General features: G+C 40.6%; 1 protein-coding gene across 3 annotated transcripts in view; it reads left to right on the top strand.

Annotated features, from left to right (window-relative positions):
* Positions 1-11,683: 11,683 nt before the first annotated feature.
* The window catches only part of LOC145347014 (sodium/potassium-transporting ATPase subunit beta-1-interacting protein 3), a 437,914-nt gene continuing 426,670 nt past the window's right edge, over positions 11,684-22,927 (top strand). For all 3 annotated transcript variants that reach the window (XM_080194902.1, XM_080194903.1, XM_080194901.1), the window contains exon 1: positions 11,684-11,758. In XM_080194902.1, the coding sequence (XP_080051028.1) occupies positions 11,705-11,758 (54 nt within the window). In that variant the 5' untranslated portion in view covers positions 11,684-11,704. The remainder of the gene's footprint in view (positions 11,759-22,927) is intronic.

Raw genomic sequence — 22,927 nt, 5'->3', positions numbered from 1 at the left:
TGGACTTAAACCTGGTGTTAGCAGACTTCTTATTGTGTTAAAATAGCCAGAGATAGAAATGGAGGCAGAACATCTACTTTTGCTCCTCGTTGTTTTTTTTTCAATTTCCAGCTCTGTGCAGTCCCATTTTCCTTACAAGGCAAATAAGACATTGAACCTTAGCTTTTAGGGTGTTGAATTCCAGCTTACAACTGACTAAAACAGAAAACAAAATATTTAACATTTTCCCGACAGCAGTGTAACACCATACCGTTAATCATACACTTATTACGAGGCCTACTTAAGCTTCTTCATTCCAGGATTGCACAACATGATTGTAAGTATAAGTGAATAACAACTAAAAATGCACCCATAATATTGTACTGTTTAGAATGTTGAGATGAGTATTTTAAGATAACTGTGGTACTTGCAAGTGACAAAAAGGTCTCAGAATATTTTAATAATTTGAAAGAGTGTTAAAAAGGTCTGTAATAAATTACAGGATAATGGCAGCACTAATCATTTACAGCTCCTGTAAATTTGCTGGAATTTATGACCATTGGCTTTTAGGTTCTCGTAACCATAGTAATACAAATTTTATAAAGAACGACAGATAATTAGATGATGACATCTGCAAGAAAAAAACATTGGAATGAAAAGATCTGAAAAGCTAAACTTTCAGTCTCTAACTGAATGGTGATATATCTTGTTTGAAGCAGGTATATGAAAGGTATGGAGTAACATTAACATTTTTAAAATTCGTCCATGGGATGTAAGCGCTACAAGCAAAGCATTTTCTGTCCATCTCTAATTGCCCTTAGACGTTGACTAAGAGAATCTTAAATTCAATAAGTCCTTCCATCCTTTCGTCCCTGGAAGGTGTTGACCGATCTTTGAGGTAATTTTCAATGGGTGTTATCCCACCTACTGCATCTTTACCCAAGTGCCCATTCTTTATGTCCAGCTGAGTCAAATGCTATACTACCCAATGTCCAGATGCATAACTCTGACGAAGACAGGCTGATCCATTCTTCACAATACCACAAGGCAACTACATCACTGCACAGGAGCTTGAATTCTGTTTTGGAGGAGAAAATTGTATTTTTGTGAATATTGTAATATATATCACAGTGCAATACCTAAAATATTGAGCAAGTATACCGATGTCTATATAATTATTTTTTTCAATTCCGCTTGTAAATGTTGTACCTTCGATGTTGAGGTCAGTCCAAGTGATAACATGCTATCAAACCCTAATTCTCTTGCTTCAGAATTCAATTCTTGAATATATTACTTTGATTAGCCTGTGGGCATTTTTTAAAAAAATCTAAAATTGATCATTTAATATATTTACAAATACAAGATCAGAGAAAAATTATAATTGGGAGCAAACAATACAAGATTAAAACTGGCTCAGTTTTTACTTTGATGTCACAAATGTTTGATTAGCTTCTAGCATGCCAGTATTCCCACTCACAAATAAAGAATGAACATTTGGGAGAGGGCCGTGAACAAAGGATTTTCTGGTTGCACCCGCCCGAGATCAAAGAACAAAAAAAAATAGAACAGTACAGCACAGGAACAGGCCCTTCGGCCCCCCAAGCCTGCACCGCTCATGAGCCCAACTAGACCATTTGTTTGTATCCCTCTATTCCCAGTCTGTTCATGTGGCTATCTAGATAAGCCTTAAACGATCCCAGCGTGTCCGCCTCAACTACTTTGCTTGGCAGTGCATCCCAGGCCCCCACCACCCTCTGTGTAAAATATGTCCCCCTGACATCTGTGTTGAACCTTGCCCTCCTCAGCTTGAACTTGTGACCCCTTGTGTTTGTCACCTCCGACCTGGGACAAAGCTTCCCACTGTTCACCCTATCTATGCCCTTCATAATTTTATACACTTCTATTAGGTTGCCCCTCATCCTTTTTCTTTCCAGGGAGAACAACCCCAGTTTACCCAATCTCTCCTCATAGCCAAGACCCTCCATACCGGGCAACATCCTGATAAACCTTTTCTGTACTCTCTCCAAAGCCTTCACGTCCTTCTGGTAGTGTGGCGACCAGAACTGGACGCAGTATTCCAAATGGGGCCTAACCAACGTTCTATATACCTGCAACATCATATGCCAACTTTTATACTCTATGCCCTATTCAGTAAAGACAAGCATGCCAAATGCCTCCTTTACCACCCTCTCCACCTGTGCTGCCACCTTTAAGGATCTGTGGACTTGCACCCCCAGGTCCCTCTATGTGTCTATACTCCTGATGGTTCTGCCATTTATTGTATCGCTCCCCCCTACGTTAGATCTACCGAAATGCATCATTTCGCATTTATCTGGATTAAATTCCATCTGCCACTTCTCCATCCAATTTTCCAGCCTATCTATATCCTGCTGTATTCTCTGACAAAGTTCATCACTATCTACAACTCCAGCAATCTTTCTGTCATCTGCAAACTTACTGATCACACCGGCTACATCTTCTTCCAAATCATTTATATATATCACAAACAGCAGAGGTCCCGGTACAGAGCCCTGTGGAACACCACAAGTCACTGACCTCCAACCGGAAAAAGACCCTTCCACTGCCACCCTCTGTCTTCTGTGGCCAAGCCTGTTCTCCACCCATCTAGCTAGCTCACCTTTTATCCCGTGAGATTTAACCATTTGTACCAGCCTGCCATGAGGGACCTTGTCAAACACTTTACTAAAATCCATATAGACAACTTCCACGGCCCTTCCCTTGTCAATCGTTTTTGTCACCTCCTCAAAAAAACTCAACCAAATTTGTGGGGCATGACCGCCCTCATACAAAACCATGCTATCACTAATGAGATTATTCAGTTCTAAATGTGCATATATCCTATCTCTAATAATCTTCTCCAACAATTTCCCTACCACAGACGTCAAGCTCACTGGTCTATAATTACCCGGGTTATCCTTGCTACCCTTCTTAAATAACAGGACCACATTTGCTATCCTCCAATCCTCTGGGACCTCACCTGTGTCCACTGAAGAGACAAAGATTTCTGTTAGAGGCCCAGCAATTTCATCTCTTGTCTCCCTGAGCAATCTAGGATAGATGTCATCAGGCCTTGGGAATTTGTCTGTTTTAATGTCTCCTAAAAAACCTAACACTTCCTCCCTTGTAATTGAGATTTTTTTCTAATGGGTCAACACATCCCTCTGAGACACTACCAGTCAACATGTCCCTTTCCTTTGTGAATACTGATGCAAAGTATTTGTTTAGGATCTCACCTACTTCCTTGGGTTCTAAGCATAATTCCCCTCCTTTGTCCCTGAGAGGTCCGATTTTTTTCCCTGACAACCCTCTTGTTCCTAATGTATGTATAAAATGCCTTAGGATTCTCCTTAATCCTGTCTGCCAAGGACATTTCATGTCCCCTTTTTGCCCTTCTAACTGCCTGTTTGAGTTCTTTTCTACTTTCTCTGTATTATTCCAGTGCTCCATCTGTTTTCAGTTGCCTGGAACTTACGTATGCCTCTTTTTTCTTTTTGATTAGATCCACAATTTTGCTGGTTATCCACGGCTCTCGAATCCTACCTTTCCTATTCTTCCTTTTTATAGGCACATACTTGTCCTGCGGCCCTATCAACTGCTCCTTAAAAGACTCCCACATGCCAGATGTGGATTTACCCTTGAACAGCCTCTCCCAATCAACAGCCACCAGATCCTGCCTAATCCAGCTGTAGTTAGCCTTCCCCTAGTTCAGCACCTTACCCATAGGACAACACTCATCTTTTTCCATTACTATCCTAAAGTTTACAGAATTGTGGTCACTATTCACCACATGTTCCCCTTCTGAAACTTTGATGACCTGACCGGGCTCATTCCCCAGCACTAGGTCCAGTATAGCCCCCTCTCTAGTTGGACTATCAACATATTGTTCCAAAGAACATTCCTGTACGCATTTTATAAATTCTTCCCTATCCAGACCCTCTGTCCTAAGCAATTTCCAGAATCAAACCCAGGACCCTGGAGCTGTGAAGCAGCAGTGCTAAGCACTGCGCTACCGTGCCGCCCCTTCCTGTCCTGTCCTTCTTTTAACCAAGTCTCCGTCACTGCAACCACATCCAAGTTCCGCACAAGCATTAAGACTCCAAGTTTGTCTATCTTGCCCGTTATGCTCCTTGCATTGAAGCTGATGCACTCCAGACCTCCAGGCCCACTGAGGTCATCCTCCCCCAGAATGCTGTTCCTCTTAGATAGCCTTGTCCTGGTCCCAAGCTCGTCCCCAGCCTCTATGCTTATTGACCTATTGGGAAATTAAAGTCTCTCACTACAACAACTCTATTTTTTCTGCACCTGTCCAGAATCTCCTTACATATCCGTTCCTCAACTTCCTGTGAGCTGTTGGGAGGCCTGTAGTATACTCCCAGCATAGTGACTGTGCCCTTCCTGTTTCTGAGCTCCACCTATAGTGACTCGTTATATGACCCTTCTAAATTGTCCACCCTCTGTACCGCTGTAATATGCTACCTAACCGGTATTGCTACTCCCCCACCTCTTCTAGCCCCTCCTTGTCTCGCCTAAAACACTTATACCCTGGAATATTCAGCTGCCAGTCCTCCTATAAATCATAGAACCCTACAGTGTAGAAGGAGGCCCTTCGGCCCATCAAGTCTGCACCGAACACAATCCCACCCAGGCCTTACCCCCATACATAATACCCACTAATCCCTCTATATTACACATCCCTAGACACTAAGGGGCAATTTCTTAGCATGGCCAATCAACCTAACTCACACATCTTTGGACTGTGGGAGGAAACCGGTGTACCCAGAGGAGACCTACGCAGACACCAGGAGAATGTGCAAACTCCACACAGACAGTGACCCGAGCTGGGAATCAAACCCAGGACCCTGGAGCTGTGAAGCAGCAGTGCTAACCACTGTGCTACCATGCCGCCCCTTCCTGTCCTGTCCTTCTTTTAACCAAGTCTCTGTTACTGCAACCACATCCAAGTTCCGTGCAAGTATTAAGGCTCTAAGTTTGTCTATCTTGCCCGTTACGCTCCTTGCGTTGAAGCTGATGCAGTCCAGACCTCCAGGCCCATTGAAGTCATCCTCCCCCAGAATGCACTTCCTCTTAGATAGCCTTGTCCTGGCCCCAAGCTCGTCCCCAGCCTCTATGCTTATTGACCTATTGTTTTGATCCCCACCCGTCTGCCACATTAGTTTAAACCCACCCGAACCACACCAGCAAAATTCCGGGCCAGGATACTCGTGCCCCTCCAGTTTAGGTGTAACCTGTCCTTCTCGTACAGGTGCCATCCTCTCTTGAAGACTTCCCAGTGATCCACGAATTTGAAACCCTCCCTCTTGCACCAGTCCTTTAGCCACACGTTCAGTTGTACAACCTCCCTGTTCCTAGCCTCACTAACACGTGGCACTGGGAGTAGTCCAGAGATTGCTACACTAGAGGCCCTGCTTTTTAGCCTACTACCCAACTCCCTGCATTGCTCTCGCAGGACCTCTCTTTCTGCCTATGTCATTTGCACCAATGTGGACAATGATGTCTGTCTGATTACCTGCCCCTTTTATGATGCTCAATGGACACTTAAATGGTCTATTAAATTGCCTGTCCACCCACAGCCATTCCCGTGGTGAGTGGAACCAGAGATTTGCTTGATTGGCCATAATGTCAAGTAAATTTTCTATTTTTCAATTATTTGCATGGGGATAGTTTGAAACCTTCAGTACACATCTATATATAACAGAGTGCTTGATGTGAATTTGAGGCTGTCGAACTTGCAAGGTAATGAAATGCAAATAGAAAATTCTGCAGATGCTGGACATCTGAAATAAAAATAGAAAATCCCAGAAAGACCCAGCAGGTCTGATGGTATCTGTTGGGAGAGAAACAGGATTAGGTCACCAACCAGAAATGTTAACGTTGTTTCTCACTTCACAGATACTGTCAAATCTGGTGAGTATTTCCAGCATTTTCTGTTTTTATCAAGCTATAAATTGACCTGCATCAGATTTCCTTCTATTATCATTTTTTCCAATCCAAGTACATTCATTTAGGCTATATTTAAGCATATGTATTAAACATGCCTCTCCTTTCATTGGAATATGTGCCTTGAGTTAAATTTATTATGTTTGAAACACCCTCTAGGTTTTCTTCTAGACTTGGAAAGTATCTATTGAGTTGTCTTCTTACTGCTATTAAATTTCCCTGAAGGATTTAAGCACACAATCGCAGCTGGCACTTCAAAGCAGTACTGCAGGCATGCTGCATTGTTCGAAGTACAGTTCATCAAATGATACGTAAAGTTGAGGACCTGTCAGCTTTTTCCAGTGGTTTGGATGGAGGTTAGTTATTTTGTGGTTAGATTTGAAATGAATGAGGAGACTTGCCTTAATAAAGCACTAACAAAATTAGATTAATAGTTTTTTTTTCAAATGCAGGATTACAATGTACATTGGAAAGTATTAACAAGTCCTTATAGCAAAGAAACAAACCATTCAACCCAAAAGACCAATGTGGTGTTTTGCTCCACACAAGTCTCCTCTCATTCTTTTCAATCTAATCCCATCAACACATCTCTCAATTTCTCATATTAGCTGCTGTGTTTGCTGGCATAAACAGTTGCTCCACTTCAAATAATTGATTGTATGTGAAACTAGTTGGGACATTTCTGAAAGATGTGATAAGGCATTGTATTAATGCAAGTCTGTTTCATTCAATCAACCAAAGTTGAACTTTGATTGATTAAAAGATGAATAGGTAACTCAAGGGAGAGTGAAATTGGAATGACAGATTTTTTTTCAGTTAGTTACACCATTCCGCTCCTCCTAGTAGGTATATGATTTTCATTACTTTATGAATTATAAAAATAACTTCTCTTCGCTGTCCAGGATTAATGAACAGCATTCAAAAAATGACTTCCCATAATGGTGGGATAGAAAAGTACAGTTGAGAATGCATACAGGGATATTTTATCTCTCATAAACTTGCAAATAAAATACTGTGTACCAACTGGGAACGGATGACATTCCTCTTTTAAAGTTTATCTCTTAAGCAACAGCTTGAATCAAACATCTGAAAAATTAAGGTTTGAACTATGATTTTTATCATCAGTTTGCTAATTGTGGAGAAAGTTTTTTTTTGGTTGGAAGAGAAATTTTGCTGCTACATCATTGTCAGCCGTCGAAGCTTGGCCAAATATTGTACTTTACAAGTTAGCCCAAATTTGATTTATTTCAGGAAATAATATTTTGGGTATAGTAATGAATAATTTCAGACATGGCATGATAATTATAACCTGCTGCAGATAAAAAGTGACTTTAGATCAATGGTTCCCAAAGCTTTCCAAGGACTAAGAGCTTTTTGTCACCCTGGGCTGGATTTTGCTAATCTTAGCAGCACAGTAATCTCAGGACCACTTCTGGTTCCTGACACCACTGGAAATATTTTACAGGGGCTGATCATTTAATTACTCCCTAACACTCGTACAATGTACAATGGCAATTGCAAATAGGAGACAGAGTACATCAGTATTGAGTCTCATTTAAAGTGCACCCATCAGTATTAAAAGTGCACGCAGGGAGAGGTATTGCTAGTAATAGTACACCAGATAAAATACACAGCAGTCAGGGCAATCCCAAGATTCTCCAATGCCACCCTGGAAACAATGATGGTGGTGATGCAAACCAAGTGTCACAGTCTGTTTCCTGAGAGCAGCAGGAGCAGGATTGCCAGGCAAAACAAGATGGCATGGCTGGAGGTCGTCAGAGAGATCAGCAACTGTATGGGTGAGCAGGATATATGTACAGTGCTGTAAGTGCTTCAATTACTTCATACGTTCTAGCAAGGCAAATTCTAGCGAAGCCAAGCTGTTAGACATAACATAAGTGATCAAAGTGATGTAAGGTTGGAATGAAAGTAAGCACTTGACAAATGAAATGAAAGAGGAATCATTTCAGCTAATGGATCAAGATGTGCAAATAGGAAGATTGAGTGTAACTGACTTCTCTATCCGAATATTGCAGAAGAACCGAGAACACAACACACAAAAGGGGAGTTGTTTAGGAAATTGACACTGATGGAGAAAGAGGCAATGACCATTGCAAGAGTGGCAGCAAAGCAGATGGCCAGAGACTGTGGGATTAGTGTGTGGCAGAAAGGGGATGATACTTTATTGAATGCTCCCTGGAACTGCTTTGGAGCAGCTTCCAACTCTGAAGTATTTTCTTTACCCATTGAAAAATGTCTGCTGAAGCTACAACTGAACTGAAGGAGGTTGAGTCACTAATGGTTTCTCTTTTATACAAGCTTGATACAGCAGCCGTATGCGGAAGCCACACCAATCTCAGAGAATGACTAGTCTCTTAGAAACTACTGTCACACAAGTCAATCATATCATCTACCAGGGCATAAACATGCACCTTGGTGAGGCCTTAGATAACTTTAGAACAGGGGATACAAGGGGAGCAGAATGCTACCTATGAATAAGGGCAGGCAATGTAGGTAGAGAGGGCTATGGAGGAGTCACTAATAGAAGAAGAGGGCAGCTCCAGACATGTTCACCCAGCCAGACATGTAAAACCTTGGCTGCCATGTACAAAACTGGGGCTTATGGAGCAGCAGAGGAAAATATGTAGTCAACTGACAGAGTTCCCTAAGGCAACATGATCCCTTGCGATTAAAAGTCAACGTAAACTCTATAAGCCTCTATATAAACTCTATAAGCCTCCTTTAGTGCCATACATGACTCTACAATTAAATGGGGGAGTCCATTCATGACATGAGCACTGCTCAGGCATGTGAGAGCATGAGCTCCTCCATTGATGGAGTGGCCAACTTTATGGAGACTCTTATGCAGCGAGCAGTCTATTAAGTGGTGAAGGACCAGTGTGATCAGGTGGCCCATCTTACGTTGCTGGTCCATCTGTCCCTCTTACTGAGACACACACTAAGGCTCATGCTTCTATTACTGAGGCTCTCCTCACACAAATGCAGAGTTACTGCACCTGCACAGCAACTCCTAGAAAGACTACCATGAGCATTTCAACAGCTGGGAGATCATCTTGACAAAGCTGCCTTTAGATCTGCTTCAACCATAGGAGAAGTGCTATATAGGAACTCTGACAAGAGGCTAGAGAAGCAGTGGTAGCAGCATGTTACAGTTCACCTAGTTGATTAAGAAATGCACTTTGCTCCAACTAAATTAGCTATCATGGAAATGTGCCATTTGCCATATTGTTTGATCTGAGACATTGCAACATGAGTGAGATCTCCAGCAGAAGTGGATTTGTCCTTTATGCCTGGATCTGTTGTAGACTAGTTGATAGAGATTGGTGGCCATCATTAGTCAACAGCTACTGTTGTAGCATTCAGCAGTAGGTAGTAGAAGGTGTAGATGGACTTTTTTTTGGTCTAACAATTCAAATTAACTGAGTTGCATGAGAATGTGATTTGAGACAAATATATAAATAACTTATGGAAAGTGATATTAACAGAGATGTTTCAGTAAAGTGCAATTGATTGTATGTTGGCAACAGACAAGTAACAATTCCATGCACAGTCTAATAACGATCATTTAGCAATGAATGGTGGATTTGAATGACTAAGCAATGAACTTACTGTATATTCTAAGCTAATTGTCTAATGTGGAAAAATCAACAAAACATTCCAATGATTACCCATTAATGTACAGCCTGGTGCCAGTTACAACTGTTGAAGATCATATCCATGAAGTTAATTTCCTTTTGGACATAAACATTAAGAATGAAATCTTAAATAGTGAACTACAACTATGTAGTTGATTCATCTCAATGCTATCTGTGGTGCATAATTGAAAGGACCTTTAAAAGGAGTTAAAATTAGAGAAAGGGGGTAAATCATTTATGTACAATAGTTTGTGTACAATGGTCCTCAAATCGCCACAATGCTGGTTCTGCATATTGCTTGTCATTGTGCTCTATATTAATATGAAAAAGAAAAGTATTTGCTAAACACTTTCTGGTATGGTGAAAATATACTTGGTCTTAAACTGGATTGCTACCATCAAATGACAGCAGCTTAGTTCCAGGATTAGGCTCCTACACTCTAAGGGAGGCAATCTCATTCATTAAGCACATGAAAATTTAACGTATCCAAAACAAAATTTTTGTAATGGTCTTGTTGAAAAATACTGCATCTTAATTCTCACCGATGTTACACATCCTTTTAATGGCCATAAATGTCAAAATAGTTCAATCGGCAGAACTCTCACAGTCTTGAGTTAATTGTGGGTGCATATGTCATTCCAGGACTTGAGTACATATTCAGTTCAATCCTCAGAATGTGTTGTCTTATTGAGTTACTGACTTTCAGATGCGATGTGGTAAATGAGGTTGATCTACCTATTCAGGTCGAGGTAAAAATAAACGGGCCAATGGCCGAGATTGTGTTTCGGAATAAGTATTAAGCGAGGTGTTGAAGAGCTAATTCGGTGGTGTTTCTTTGGCATTAATTGGATGGTCTGACTTCTATCTCGTTTCCGTTTGTTATCTATTTCATGGTTTGAGAATTGTGAGGACAACATGAGCCAGTACTAACATGTCTCAATTTACAATGTTCCAGTCCTCATCAACACATTTGACAAGAATGCGGAATAGCAGTGCTCCCAAACAGGAAGAACTCTCCTTATACAGTTATTCACTGAAGCATTATACCAGAACTTCCCGAAATCTGCTGCACTGTTTCCTGTAACAATTCTTAAGGCTCTAAACGCAAAAGGTTGAGCAAATCGATGGGATTTTTGATTATTGCAGCTTGAGGATGAAGTCAGAGGAAACAGCAAGAGAGCTCCGGTACTGCCTCACATCCATAGATTTACATTGACCAAGTATTATCCCTTAAGACCAATTGTTTGTCCGATCACGTATTACCAACCACACACACCCCCTCCGGATTATAAAACTTCCCTAGCACTATACTGTGTTCACATCTCTGAACCAATTGTCACTTCAGTAGCTGCGCCTGTCAATTTACCAGTGTTAATCATGATTGTCCAAACTAGGCCATGACTGTATAACATCCAATTGCTACCCTCATATATTTATCATATATTCCCTGCAAATTATCAATTTGTGTCACATTCTGTGTTCGCTATGTCGTACATATGACATCAGTGAACTTCAATATATTGCATTTAAACTAAATTACTCAGTCCTTTCACAAGTTCTCCCCGGAGTCCCCAGTTCTTTGCTGTTTTATCGCTGACAGTCTTTCCGCTGTCCTTTCCGCGCTCAGTGCCGGAGTTTGCCCCTTTGCAGGTTCCACTAACTCCTCTCTGAACAGATTTGGGGAGGAGCTGCCCCGCCCAGAGCGCCCTGACGAGTGGCGTTTCAGAGAAACCCCAGCAACTCAAGTGAAGTTTCTTTGAGCCAGCCCATTAACCCTGGCCATCCCATCTCTCCATTCCACCCCGGAGCTTCTCCAAGCCAGCGACTCGGATCCGAGCTTCGCAATCGCCCAGCGAGAGGGGATCCGAGCAGACAGACAGAGAGACTTTGTAGCCATCCCGTGGCCAGCGCTGTGGGATTGTAACTGCCTTCCCTGCATCATTTGTGCCGTGTGTATGGAGTGTCAGCTTACAGCAGCCTCTTTATTCTGTTGAGCAGACTCGCTGGTTTCCATTCAGCTGGTGTAGGGACCCCCCCAGCCCCTCCCCTCCCCATCACATTCCTCCTCCAAGACTTGTTCTGTGGCTGGAATGGGTTGCTGCACAGGTCGATGTACTTTAATATTCCTCTGTACTTTACAGCTGGTGAGTACAACAGCCCGATCCATTGTACTTGCTTAGTGTGGCATTAGGGTTAAAGAGCGATCTCGGGACATTTGATGTTGAAGGGATGGAAGTATTTTAGATGTATTAGCGGTAAAAAAAACTAACACAAATGATTGTTTAATCTATTGAGTCCACGGCTGGTCCACTTGGGTAATATATCTGATGAAATCCGAGATGTGATGATGAGTTCAATTCTGCCTTGAATACATCAACATTAAACATAAATGACAGGGCACCGATATATCTGTGTCGAAACCTAACGCTTCTTATACTTTTCCCGGGGATTCTTCTGTCTATCCCACCATCTCTTTGTTGTGTTTAGTGGCAGTCTGTTTGGTTGTTGTCTGTGTGATGTGTGAAGCTGGCAGGAGAATCCCGCTTGTTTTCTCTCTGGGTCTTTTGCATTTGAACTGGGTGCTGACAGTTCAGTTTGTGTCGGCTCTTACTGCGGAGTAAACTATTGTTTCTTTCTGGATTAATACCGGGGGGCTCTTGTAATTTCCTTTCTGACATTACTTAACCCCGTCAATGTACAGTGACCGGCAGTGATCGGGGAAGTGCTGTCCTCAAACCCCCACATCAACATCATGGAGGCAAATATAGATAGGGAGCTATTCATTTCACAGCTTGGGCTCGGTTCTGACATAAGGCGACCGACCGACCGGAGGCACAAAACTGGTCGGGGGGTGGGGGAGGACCTAATGTTGGATGCAGCAATCACCACACATCCTGAGCTCCAGACAATCTCACTCGGTCTAAATGATGCTTTTTTTAAAATTAATTATACAATCATTAAAAGAAGGCAGATGCAACCTGAAATAACATCATCTTTTCAGCGTATGATTTATTGCAGAAATTGGATTATTTCTTTTGTGTGTGCGTGTATAAAGCTGCACTGTGAATTGGAAGAACATTTTTTTGTTCGTGCTTGCTAATTTTCGGAGCTTGTAGAACTAAATGCGTCCAACAACATTGTAAGCCAGCAAATGTCTCTGCTGTGCAGAAAGGACACATTTTGGGAAACTAAGAATGAGAATAGAATGATTGCTGGCTGAATAATGTGTTGGATGGAGGACGCTTGCCATGGTATTGATTGTTTTTTTAAAGGAGGAAGCATCTGGCTATTGGTGAATAAAATGAAACAGAACTGGATGGATAATGCAAGTGACAAAGGCAGTGATTGCTTGTGGAAAGCCTGCTGGTGTGAGCACAGAAAGCAGGTGCTGTATAGCCCTGCTAATGTATTTTGCACCTGGGATGTTCAGAGCAAAAGTGCGTGATGATTTTTTTTTAGCGTTTGTTCTATAGTAACCTGACGCTCAAATGATATATATTTACATTCGAAATTGCTTACCTTGGAGCTAGGATCCAAGGCTAAAATCCTGTTTTTTTTTGTGCGGTTATCTTTGTGACACAGGCTTCTAGTGAATATATTAAGATCTTATGAGTTGAGAAGTGAACCGTTTCTAGACCAAACTGCCTCAGGCCCAGATTATTAATTGATTCTAATAGCTTCCTAGCACAATGGCACAATGACTAAGCATGCAGTTCAATAGAGGGATAAACTCAGCAACAACATTATTAATATCTGCAATTATAGGATAGGTTTGCATTATTGATATGGTATACAAAATTCAAAGACTGACCTTCCTCAACCCAAGCCACTTGTCAAAATATAAAAAAACCAGCTCTATATTTTCAAAACCAGCTAAAAGCTTATCTTTTTTTTCTTTCTCTTTTCATCCACCCCCTGCAATTCCTTCCCAGATCTCCTGAAGTTGTAGACTCATGCTGGGATAAAGAGCTTGTAGCTGCCAACAGTTAACCCATACTTCACTCAAGTGACTGTTCTTTACATGTGGCATCTACCCATCATGGGGAAGATCATATCTGAGCCTATTCTGTCCTCACCTGATGTCTTCACACATAATTTCCAGCAGGGAATCATGAATTGTAATCACCAGCAGGAACTCTTGCTCATAATTTTTCCTTCACATCTCAGAAGAACTTTGTAACCATTGTAATTTTTGAAATTTTTAATTTCACTATCAAGAATAGTTGTATGGATGTTTGAATGACAGGGAGCTTTCAGATGAAGGCGTTCCTTTTAATTTGTGATTGAAGTCTAATTACAGGAGATTTATGCCTACCTCACTACCACACCAAACCCATTGCATGTGTTTATTAGTGACTAATGGAGAACTGGGAAAGATTTGGTGATTTGAATACAGGAGAACAAATTAGGTTTATTTCAGGTACTTTATCATAACCAACTGAATTATAATACAAGTGAAACATCTTGTTTTGTTATTTCTTTCAAGAGGGATTTTGCCATCACCATTCTATTTTAAATGAAATAACCTTAATTTTAATTTGACTTTTGCTTCAATATTTCTGTGGTTTCCTTTCACTGTGAATCCTACTGACAGCATTGGGGAAATGCCTTGGCAAAAGATGTAAAAAAAGATAGATGTTACACAGAATGAGGATAAGGGACTGGAAGGCATAATAGGTTTTTTCAATTGCAGATTTGGAAAGAAAATTAGGTTGTCTCCTCTTTGTGCTGATTGTAAGGGTCTTGCATGAAATAATTTGGTGGAGTTTCTGACGAAAAGCATAGAGGATTCTGGAAACCTGAAATAAGAACAGACAATGTCTGTTCTTAAAGTACTCAGCAGGTGTGCAGGGCGGCATGGTGGCACACTGGTTAGGCTGCAGCAGGGACCTGGGTTTGAATCCAGCTTTTGGTCACTGTCTGTGTGGAGTTTGCACATTCTTCCCATTTCTGCATGAGTTTCCTTTGGGTGCTCTAGTTTCCTCCCACACTTCAAAGATGTGCAGGTTAGGTGGATTGGCCATGCTAAATTGCCTCCTGATATCCAAAGATGTGTAGAATTAGTGGGATAAATGTATGGGGTTATGGGAATACAGCTGGGGTGGGCCTGGGTAAAACGCTCTGTTGGAGAGTCAGTGCAGACTCGATGGGCCAAATGGCCTCCTTCTGCACTGTAAGGATCCTAAATCCAGCAGCGTCTGTGGAGTGACAAATGGAGTTAACATTTCAGATGGATGACCTTTTATCAGAACTGGGGAAGAAATAACGATGTGATTGGTTCCAAGCAAATGGAGTTTTAACTTGGTTTCAAGTGGATGGAGCTCTAGAGCAGAACATCCTCCACAAATTATAATAAATCAACAGAATTAAAATTTAAGATCTAAGGAGGCCTGATTAGGGTTAATGTAGTTGCTGAAACAAACAAACTGAATTGATTTTAGATTGGATAGTGTATTTCCATATATTGATTTGAATTAAACTACCTTGATAATAAATTTATACTGAGATGCATTCCAATAACAAATAGAATTAATTTGATCAGCCTCATCTGGGACACATGAGCAAGAAAATATTGGTCACAAAGCAAGATTGAAATAAGGCTTTTAATCTTATTTTTCCGTTCCATTTTCTGTATGATTTGGCCAAGAGGATAGTTGGGTGGCCTAAAAAGCCCTTGGTGTACTGTTTGTTGCATACTTAGAATATTGTGTGGCAGTTTTGATTTTTATACCTTTGTGGAATATCAAGGTACTTGCAGAGAACAGTGACTGAAATGGTATCCAGTCACATGGCTTTTAGTTCAACTCTGGACTTTTTCCTGATAATTATTGTCATCAGAAAATTGTAAGATTGAGAAGTATGAAACATTCTTAAAGGAAGAACTTACATAGAGTATACAGCATGGACACAGCCCATTCACCTCAACTAGCAATGCAGACGTTTATTCTGCATATGAATTTTCTCCCATTCTATCTATACATCTCAACCTTTCATCAAATCTTCCTACCTATTTTCTCTCATTTACTCATTTGGTTCTTTTTGAAAGCATTTAAACTATTTTCTTGAACCATATCATGTAGTAGCAAGTCAACTTCCTAACAACTCTCTTGAGTAAAGAAATTTTTCCTTATTTCCCATTGGATTTATTAGTAACTAATTTGAATTAACAATCCCCTGTTTCGTATTTTCCGATAAGTAGAAACATTCTGTCTATATCTAATCTATCCAACTCATTCATAATTTAAAAGATCACCATCAAATCAATTCTAAGCTGCCTCCCCGCCCGCCCCCCCCGCCTGTCCCCCCCCCGCCCCCCTGCCCCCAGCAGCTTCAATCCTTCCTGATTACCCTCAATTCTGATACCAGCCTTATTGCACCTTCCTGACTTTATGTCCTTTTTTCACAACATGGAGACCAGAAGTGTGCACAGTATTGTAAGTACAACCTGACCAAGATCCTCTACAAGTTTAACAGAATTTCATTACTTCTGAAGTCTGTACCCCTAGAATAAATCACTGTGCTTTGTTAATATTTAATGGCATTGCTAACTTGAGTTGCTGATTTAAATAATTTGCTCACCTGTTTCCCTAGATTCATTTGCTCTTGTAGGCCATTCAGTTTATTTTCTTGGGTGTAGGTGACACTTGTATTTTCTCTACTGAAGTGCATCACCTCACATTTATCTATATTGACGTTCATTTAGAACATAAGAACATAAGAAATAGGAGCAGGAGTAGGCCATCTAGCCCTTCGAGCCTGCCCTGCCATTCAATAAGATCATGGCTGATCTGTCGTGGCTCAGTTCCACATTCCCGCCCTCTCCCCATAACCCTTAATCCCCTCGCTTATCAAAAACCCATCAACCCGCGTCTTAAAAATATTTAGCGACGCAGCCTCCACCACTTCAACGGGCAGAGAATTCCAGAGATTCACCACCCTTTGAGTGAAGAAGTTCCTCCTCAAGTCCGTTCTAAACCGCCCCCCCCCCCCCCCCCTTTATCCTGAGGCTGTGCCCCCTAGTCCTACTGTCCTTTCTGAGCAGGAAGAGTCTCTCCACCTCTATCCTATCCATCCCATTCATCATCTTATACGTCTCAATGAGATCTCCCCTCATTCTTCTAAACTCTAACGAGTACAAGCCTAGTTTATTCAGCCTCTCCTCATAGCTCAACCCCCTCAACTCCGGTATCAGCCTAGTAACCCTCCTCTGCACTCCCTCCAAGGCCAAAATATCCTTGCGTAAATGCGGCAACCAAAACTGCACACAGTACTCCAGCTGCAGCCTCACCAATGCCCTATACAGCTACAGCAAGACCTCCCTACTTTTATATTCAATCCCCCTTGCTATGAAGGCCAGCATCCCATTTGCCTTCCTGACCACCTGCTGCACCTGCAGGCTGGGTTTTTGCGACTCATGCACAAGGACCCTGAGGTCCCTCTGCACCGTCGCCTGCTGCAGTTTTTCGCCACGTAAGTAATAGTCCTTCCTACCATTATTCCTACCAAAGTGGACCACCTTGCACTTGCCAACATTAAATTCCATTTGCCAGTTCCTGGCCCATACACCCAGCCTATCTAGATCCTTCTGCAGACTCTCCACACCCTCCACTTAGTTGCCACATAGTTGTCCAGTCTGCATGTTTTCTCATCTTTCTTGTGAGTTAGGTATGGCTCATTTGAAAACATTCTCACGTTTGAGTCAGAAGTTTTCAGTTTAATTCCTACTCCCAGATTTAAATGCAATAAGCTAGGCTGACATTCCAGCGTAGTATTAAGGAAGTTTTATATTGTCAGAGGTGCTGTCTCTCAGTTGAAACATTAAACTGAGACCCTCTTTCCTGTCTCAATAGGTGTAAAAGATCCTACAACTGATATGGTGAGGAGAATAGAAATTATGCCTGTTCTCCAATCCAACATTTATCCCTTATTTGACATCACAAAGAGCAGATTATCACATTGCTGTTTGTAGAAGCTTGCTGTGTTTCCCACATTACAATAGCGACTACACTTTAAAAATAATTCATTGTGTTTGAGATATCCAATGGTCATTATATGATACTATATAAATGCAAGTCTTTCTTTTACATTTTTGTATTATGTGACATTCTTCTTCATTGTAAACAATGTCTGCCACTATGCATCCCCACTCCTCCCTCCCCAAGTTTGGTATCATCGGCAATTTTTTTTTTATTCATTTGTGGGACATGAGCATCACTGGTCCATCCCTAATTGCCCAAGGGCAGTTGAGAATCAGCCACATTGCTGTGGCTCTACCATCACAAGTAGGTTAGACCAAGTAAGCAGATTTCCTTCTCTAAAGGACATTAGTGAACCAGGTGGATTTTTCTGACAATCAATAATAGTTTCATGGGCATCTGTAGATTCTTAATTCCAGGTACTTGCTAGTGTTGTTGATACACAAATTTGTATAATTAATGTCAATTATGAATCACAATCCCAGTACTAATTCTTATGAGTATCTTTTACCCCTACTCTGCTCTGTATATGTTTTTGCCATTTGTTCAGTTGTTTTCCCATGATTCTGCATGTCCTCACCATTGTCATGAAATTACAACATGATACCTTATTGAAGTTCTATTGAAAATTCAAGTATATGATATCCACAGTACTTTTGTCTTTTTTTTGTTTATCTCTTCAAGGAATTATATTTGGTGAGTTAAACATAGTCTTTTGGATTCACAGTTTAATGCCTTTCTTGTCCTTAGGCCATTTAGAACACTTTATAGTCAATAAAGTACTTTTAAAATGAAATCACTGCTCCAATATAAAGAAACGTAGCAGAAATTGAGAACTGGACACAACTGATGAAACTGCTGAGAATTGGGCCAAACAAAGGCAGTGTAATGTTGAGGAACTAAGTTGGAAAGAGATCAGGAAATAGAAGGTTGGTCTCATAGGAAAGAATAATTCCTGTGAGTGCTGGGATGGAACTTGGGCTGACAGTAGGCAATGAGGATAGTGGGGCTGAAGAGACTTAGGCAGCTGAGCCTAATGATTAGTTACTCACCACAAGTGTGTCCCATTAAAAAGAGAGTTTGGACAAAATGTTATCAACCTGAAAGATTAATATTTCTCTTTCCACAGATATTTCCTGATTTGCTTAATATTTTCGGCATTCTCTATTTTTACTTACGCACCAGAAGGGAGTTCATTAAGGCATTAGAGTGAGGTTGTGAAATTCCTTCAGGGCTAGAATTTAAAAGATGCCGTGAGAGGGAGAAAGATAGTGCGCTGTCGGTCTAAGAATAACACTTTTCAATTGATATTATAAGCCATTAACATATTAATGGACTGATGTACTGGTGAATTGAGAAAATGAAAGTTAAACTGAAGGACCATAGGTCACTCTTCAAGAAGACTGCGAGTTTCTGTTCCTGAAAGAGTTCAATCGGAGCCCATCATCCCTGTTGGATCTTCATATGAATATAGATTTATAGTACTGACACCTCTTTCTTTTTGTGGGTTTTGATAATTAATATGACAAATTTTATACCTCACCCTGATGGGATGTGAGCTACCTGGAAATGTCATAAAAATCTGTCCAGTGTTCAGTTCATGCAATATTTATGTGTACAGTACTTCAAAATTGAAAGCAGGTGGAGATCTTTCTTTGGAAAACATTGAATGTGACGTGAAGAATTTTTATTTCTGTGTAATTTCTTGAGGATGGAAATGAAGTGAATTAGCGTAAGAATGCTTATAATTGCTTGATAATAGGTCTGTAGTGCATTGTGAAGTTGTTGCCTGTGAGTGCCTTAGCTGTGTTAAGGATCCCCCAATTTGTTTTTGAACACAGTGGATCAAAATGCTAATATTCTGACGGATTATGATTATATTATGAAGTATATTTTTCCATTTTCCTGGCATTATTTAAAATTAATGCAAATTGTTCCAGCAAGTTAGTTCAATAATCAGTGTACAGAATTTAGCTACAAAAAAGTCTTCCATTCTGATTGTGATTGATGCAATAATATTTTCTGGTAATGGGGCAAAGAAAGAAAGTCTCTGGCTGATGGCACTGCTGTTGTTGATTAGGTCACTGATATTTGAACAATGTGTCTTTGGTGTGTAAATGCCTTGGCTGACAGTTAATGTGTGTCACAACTTTTCTACACAATGGACATTTGAGTATGGAGTGTGAATGGGAAACTGTGTAATAGGTGAGTCAGTAATGTGCAACTGAAATTAAATATTCAGTGATGTATCTAAGTCTTAATAAATAGAAGTCCCACTGGATACAACTTTATATATAATCTTCTCCATTTAGTTCCCTTTTAAAGTCAATAATTACTTATTTATAAGTGTTCCTCATGTGTTGACTATTGTCCAGTACTTTGTTCATTTATTTATGTGTGAACTTGGATATGGATATACATAGATTAATTGACCATGGGCCATCATAATCAAAGCCAATTTTGTCCTTACCTAATGTCGTGCATGTACATTCCAGCAGGAGTCACTGGACAATAATAAAGAGCAGGTTCTTTCAATCTTTCTTCAGGGCACCAAGGTCATGCGTAGCATTAAGTCTGCCATTTCAGGTGAATGTAAAACATCTCACCCCTATGAATTCAAAGAAAAGCAAGAGAGTTGATCCCCATATCCTGATCAATATTTATCTTTCAGTCAACATCACTAAAAAACAGATTACTTGGCCATTATTTGTGGGGCTTTGCTGACGCTTCAAAAAATACTTAATTGGCTGGAAAGCTCTTTGGAATATCCCGAGGTTGGGAAAGGTGCAATATAAATGTAAATTTATCATCATATTTCCTTTGTGTGGGCTGAGATATGTGTACTCACTGTAAACTAAGGATCAAACTTGAGACCATCCCAATCTGTGCGGATCAACCTACATTGACAATGCATTTACCAATTTTCATATTGATCCAGTAAAAAGTGCCATGCTGCATACAAATTATTCTGACATATTAGTGATATAGGATTGTTAGTGCTAAGTAATGTGGAACCTAACAATTCAAGGAAATTAAAATTTTACAATATCAAAATTCCTAGATGTTTAGAAGTTCCAAATGCTTTCTATCATGTATTTATAATCCTAATATTTTGATCCCCTGTTTCTTTAACCTCAGTTGATTCAAGTGAAGTAAATAACAGCCCATAAACCAGAGTTTTTCAAATTATTTTTCTGGCGACCCACTTTTACCAAATGGTTGTTCTTCGCGATTCACATCACATGGGATGTGGATTGAAATAAGATCTTTCCACTTTATACTAACATTATATTAAATGTCAGGGGTCAGTTTCAGATCCATTTTCCAATTTATTTGAGCCATATTCCAGCACAAAAGAAATTGGTCTCAGTATTTTGCCATCTCCTCTCGTCAACATAGATTCAAAATAAATGTCCAAAATTATGAATCCCTATAGTGCAGAAGGAAGCCATTCGGCCCATCAAATTTCTACCAATTCTTACCCAGGTTTCCATAACTGTACTCATTCACCCCACTAATCCCCCTAACTTATATGTCTTGGGAGACTAAGGGGCAATTTAGAATGGCCAATCAACCTGACCCGCAAATCTTTGGGAGGAAAACAGAGAAGCGTAAGGAAACCCCCCAAACATGTGGAGAATGTGCAAAATCTGCATAGACAGTCACCTAAAACCGGAATTGAATGTGGGTCCCTGGTGCTATGAGGCAATGGTGCTAACCACTGTGCCACAATGTCGCTGTGCCAAAATCAAACAGTATACTCATTTACTGTGCATCACTCATCCACAAAAAATTGACTGCTGTTTGTTTGTGACAGATCCCTCATTTAAGATGCACCTTTGAAATACAGAGCTCACCAGATCAACATACTGCTTTTAGGTAGAAACGTAATAGGGTAGTCGCCAATTATCTTTACCTGTCACCATCCCATCAATAGACCTCCCAGGTAGGTGGGATATGTCAATAACTACATTTTGCTGCATCCAATGAAGTTTGTGGTTAATGTATCAATTATCCTTTTTCACATACTTAAAACTTAAAACTGATTCAACAGCAAAATATTTTTATACACACAGGAAATATAATGAGCTGGATTGTGAGATAATGACTGTACTTGTCAAACTATGAACTTACAGCCTGCCTTCACAGCAGGAAATTTGAGACTAGGCAGAGTCCACTGACCAGGCAAGATGCAAAACTGCTGCTTCAGTCGCAATCTAAAGAGGATTTACCATACACTTAAAAAATACGCTGCTCTCCTAATTCTTACCTTTTCATTTCATAAAGAACACATAACTTGAATTGTATCAGGCAATGCTAAGCTTTTCCAAAAATCCTCATGCTGTCTATGTCATTGACTGAGAGGTTCTCATTGTCATACTGCTTTCCACAAAATGAGCGCTATAAACAAAACAGCCCACTTTTTTTTTGAAAACAGGATCACAGCAAATCCCATTTTTTAAAAACAAGATCATAGAATATCCCATGTTTTTTTGAACAGGATCAGTTTCTCGGGCAGCGAGAATTTACCTGGTGACCCATTTTTAACATCCTGCGACCTGCATTTTAAAAAAGCCGGCCATAAACTGAAAATGCTGGAAATACTTAGTAGGTCAGGCAGCAGCTGTGGAGAGAGAAACAGAGGTAATATTTAAGGTCGATGACCTTTCATCAGAAGTGGGAAAAGTTAGAAATGGAACAGGTTTTGAGCAAGGGACAAATGGGACAAGGGCAAAAGAGGTCTGTGATTGGATGGAAGATAGGTGAGACAGGATGACAGAAGATTAAGACTGGGATTTTCTGGCCATTCCTGCTGGTGGGATTTTGCGGTCTGGCTGAGAGTTCCCTGTCAGTGCAGCTGGCTAGCAACTCAAATGGCTATTGGCTTTGGTTGGACTGGAAGATTCCACCAATGGCTAATGGCGAGTCGCCTCTGTCGCTGGAAAGCCTCCAAGAGGAGGCCGGAAAATCCCAGCCTGAGTCTTACAGAGTCAAAACAAAAATGATAACGGGGTAAGAAAGGAAACAAACTAGCGGAGATGTGCCTAGAGCGAGTGTACTGCAGTCTGAAAGTACAAATAAGAGAAAAACCAAAACGTGCACAGAGAAAGAAACAAAATGGGGGACAGAATTTATGGTTTGAAATTGCTGAAATCAATATTGAATCCAGAAGGCTCTGACATGCCTCACTGAAAAATAAGGTGCAGTTCCTCAAGCTTCTGCTGGGTTTTACTGAGTAAGAAATCTGACAACACCAGGTTTAAGTCCAACTGATTTATTTGATAGTAATCAAATAAATCGGTTGGACTTAAACCTGGTGTTGTCAGATTTCTTACT

Source organism: Carcharhinus amblyrhynchos, chromosome 8 (assembly GCF_965287045.1).
Source record: "Carcharhinus amblyrhynchos chromosome 8, sCarAmb.v2.hapA, whole genome shotgun sequence".
In the NCBI taxonomy this organism is placed as follows: Eukaryota; Metazoa; Chordata; class Chondrichthyes; order Carcharhiniformes; family Carcharhinidae; genus Carcharhinus; species Carcharhinus amblyrhynchos.
This window is presented reverse-complemented; position numbering and strand designations above follow the sequence as displayed.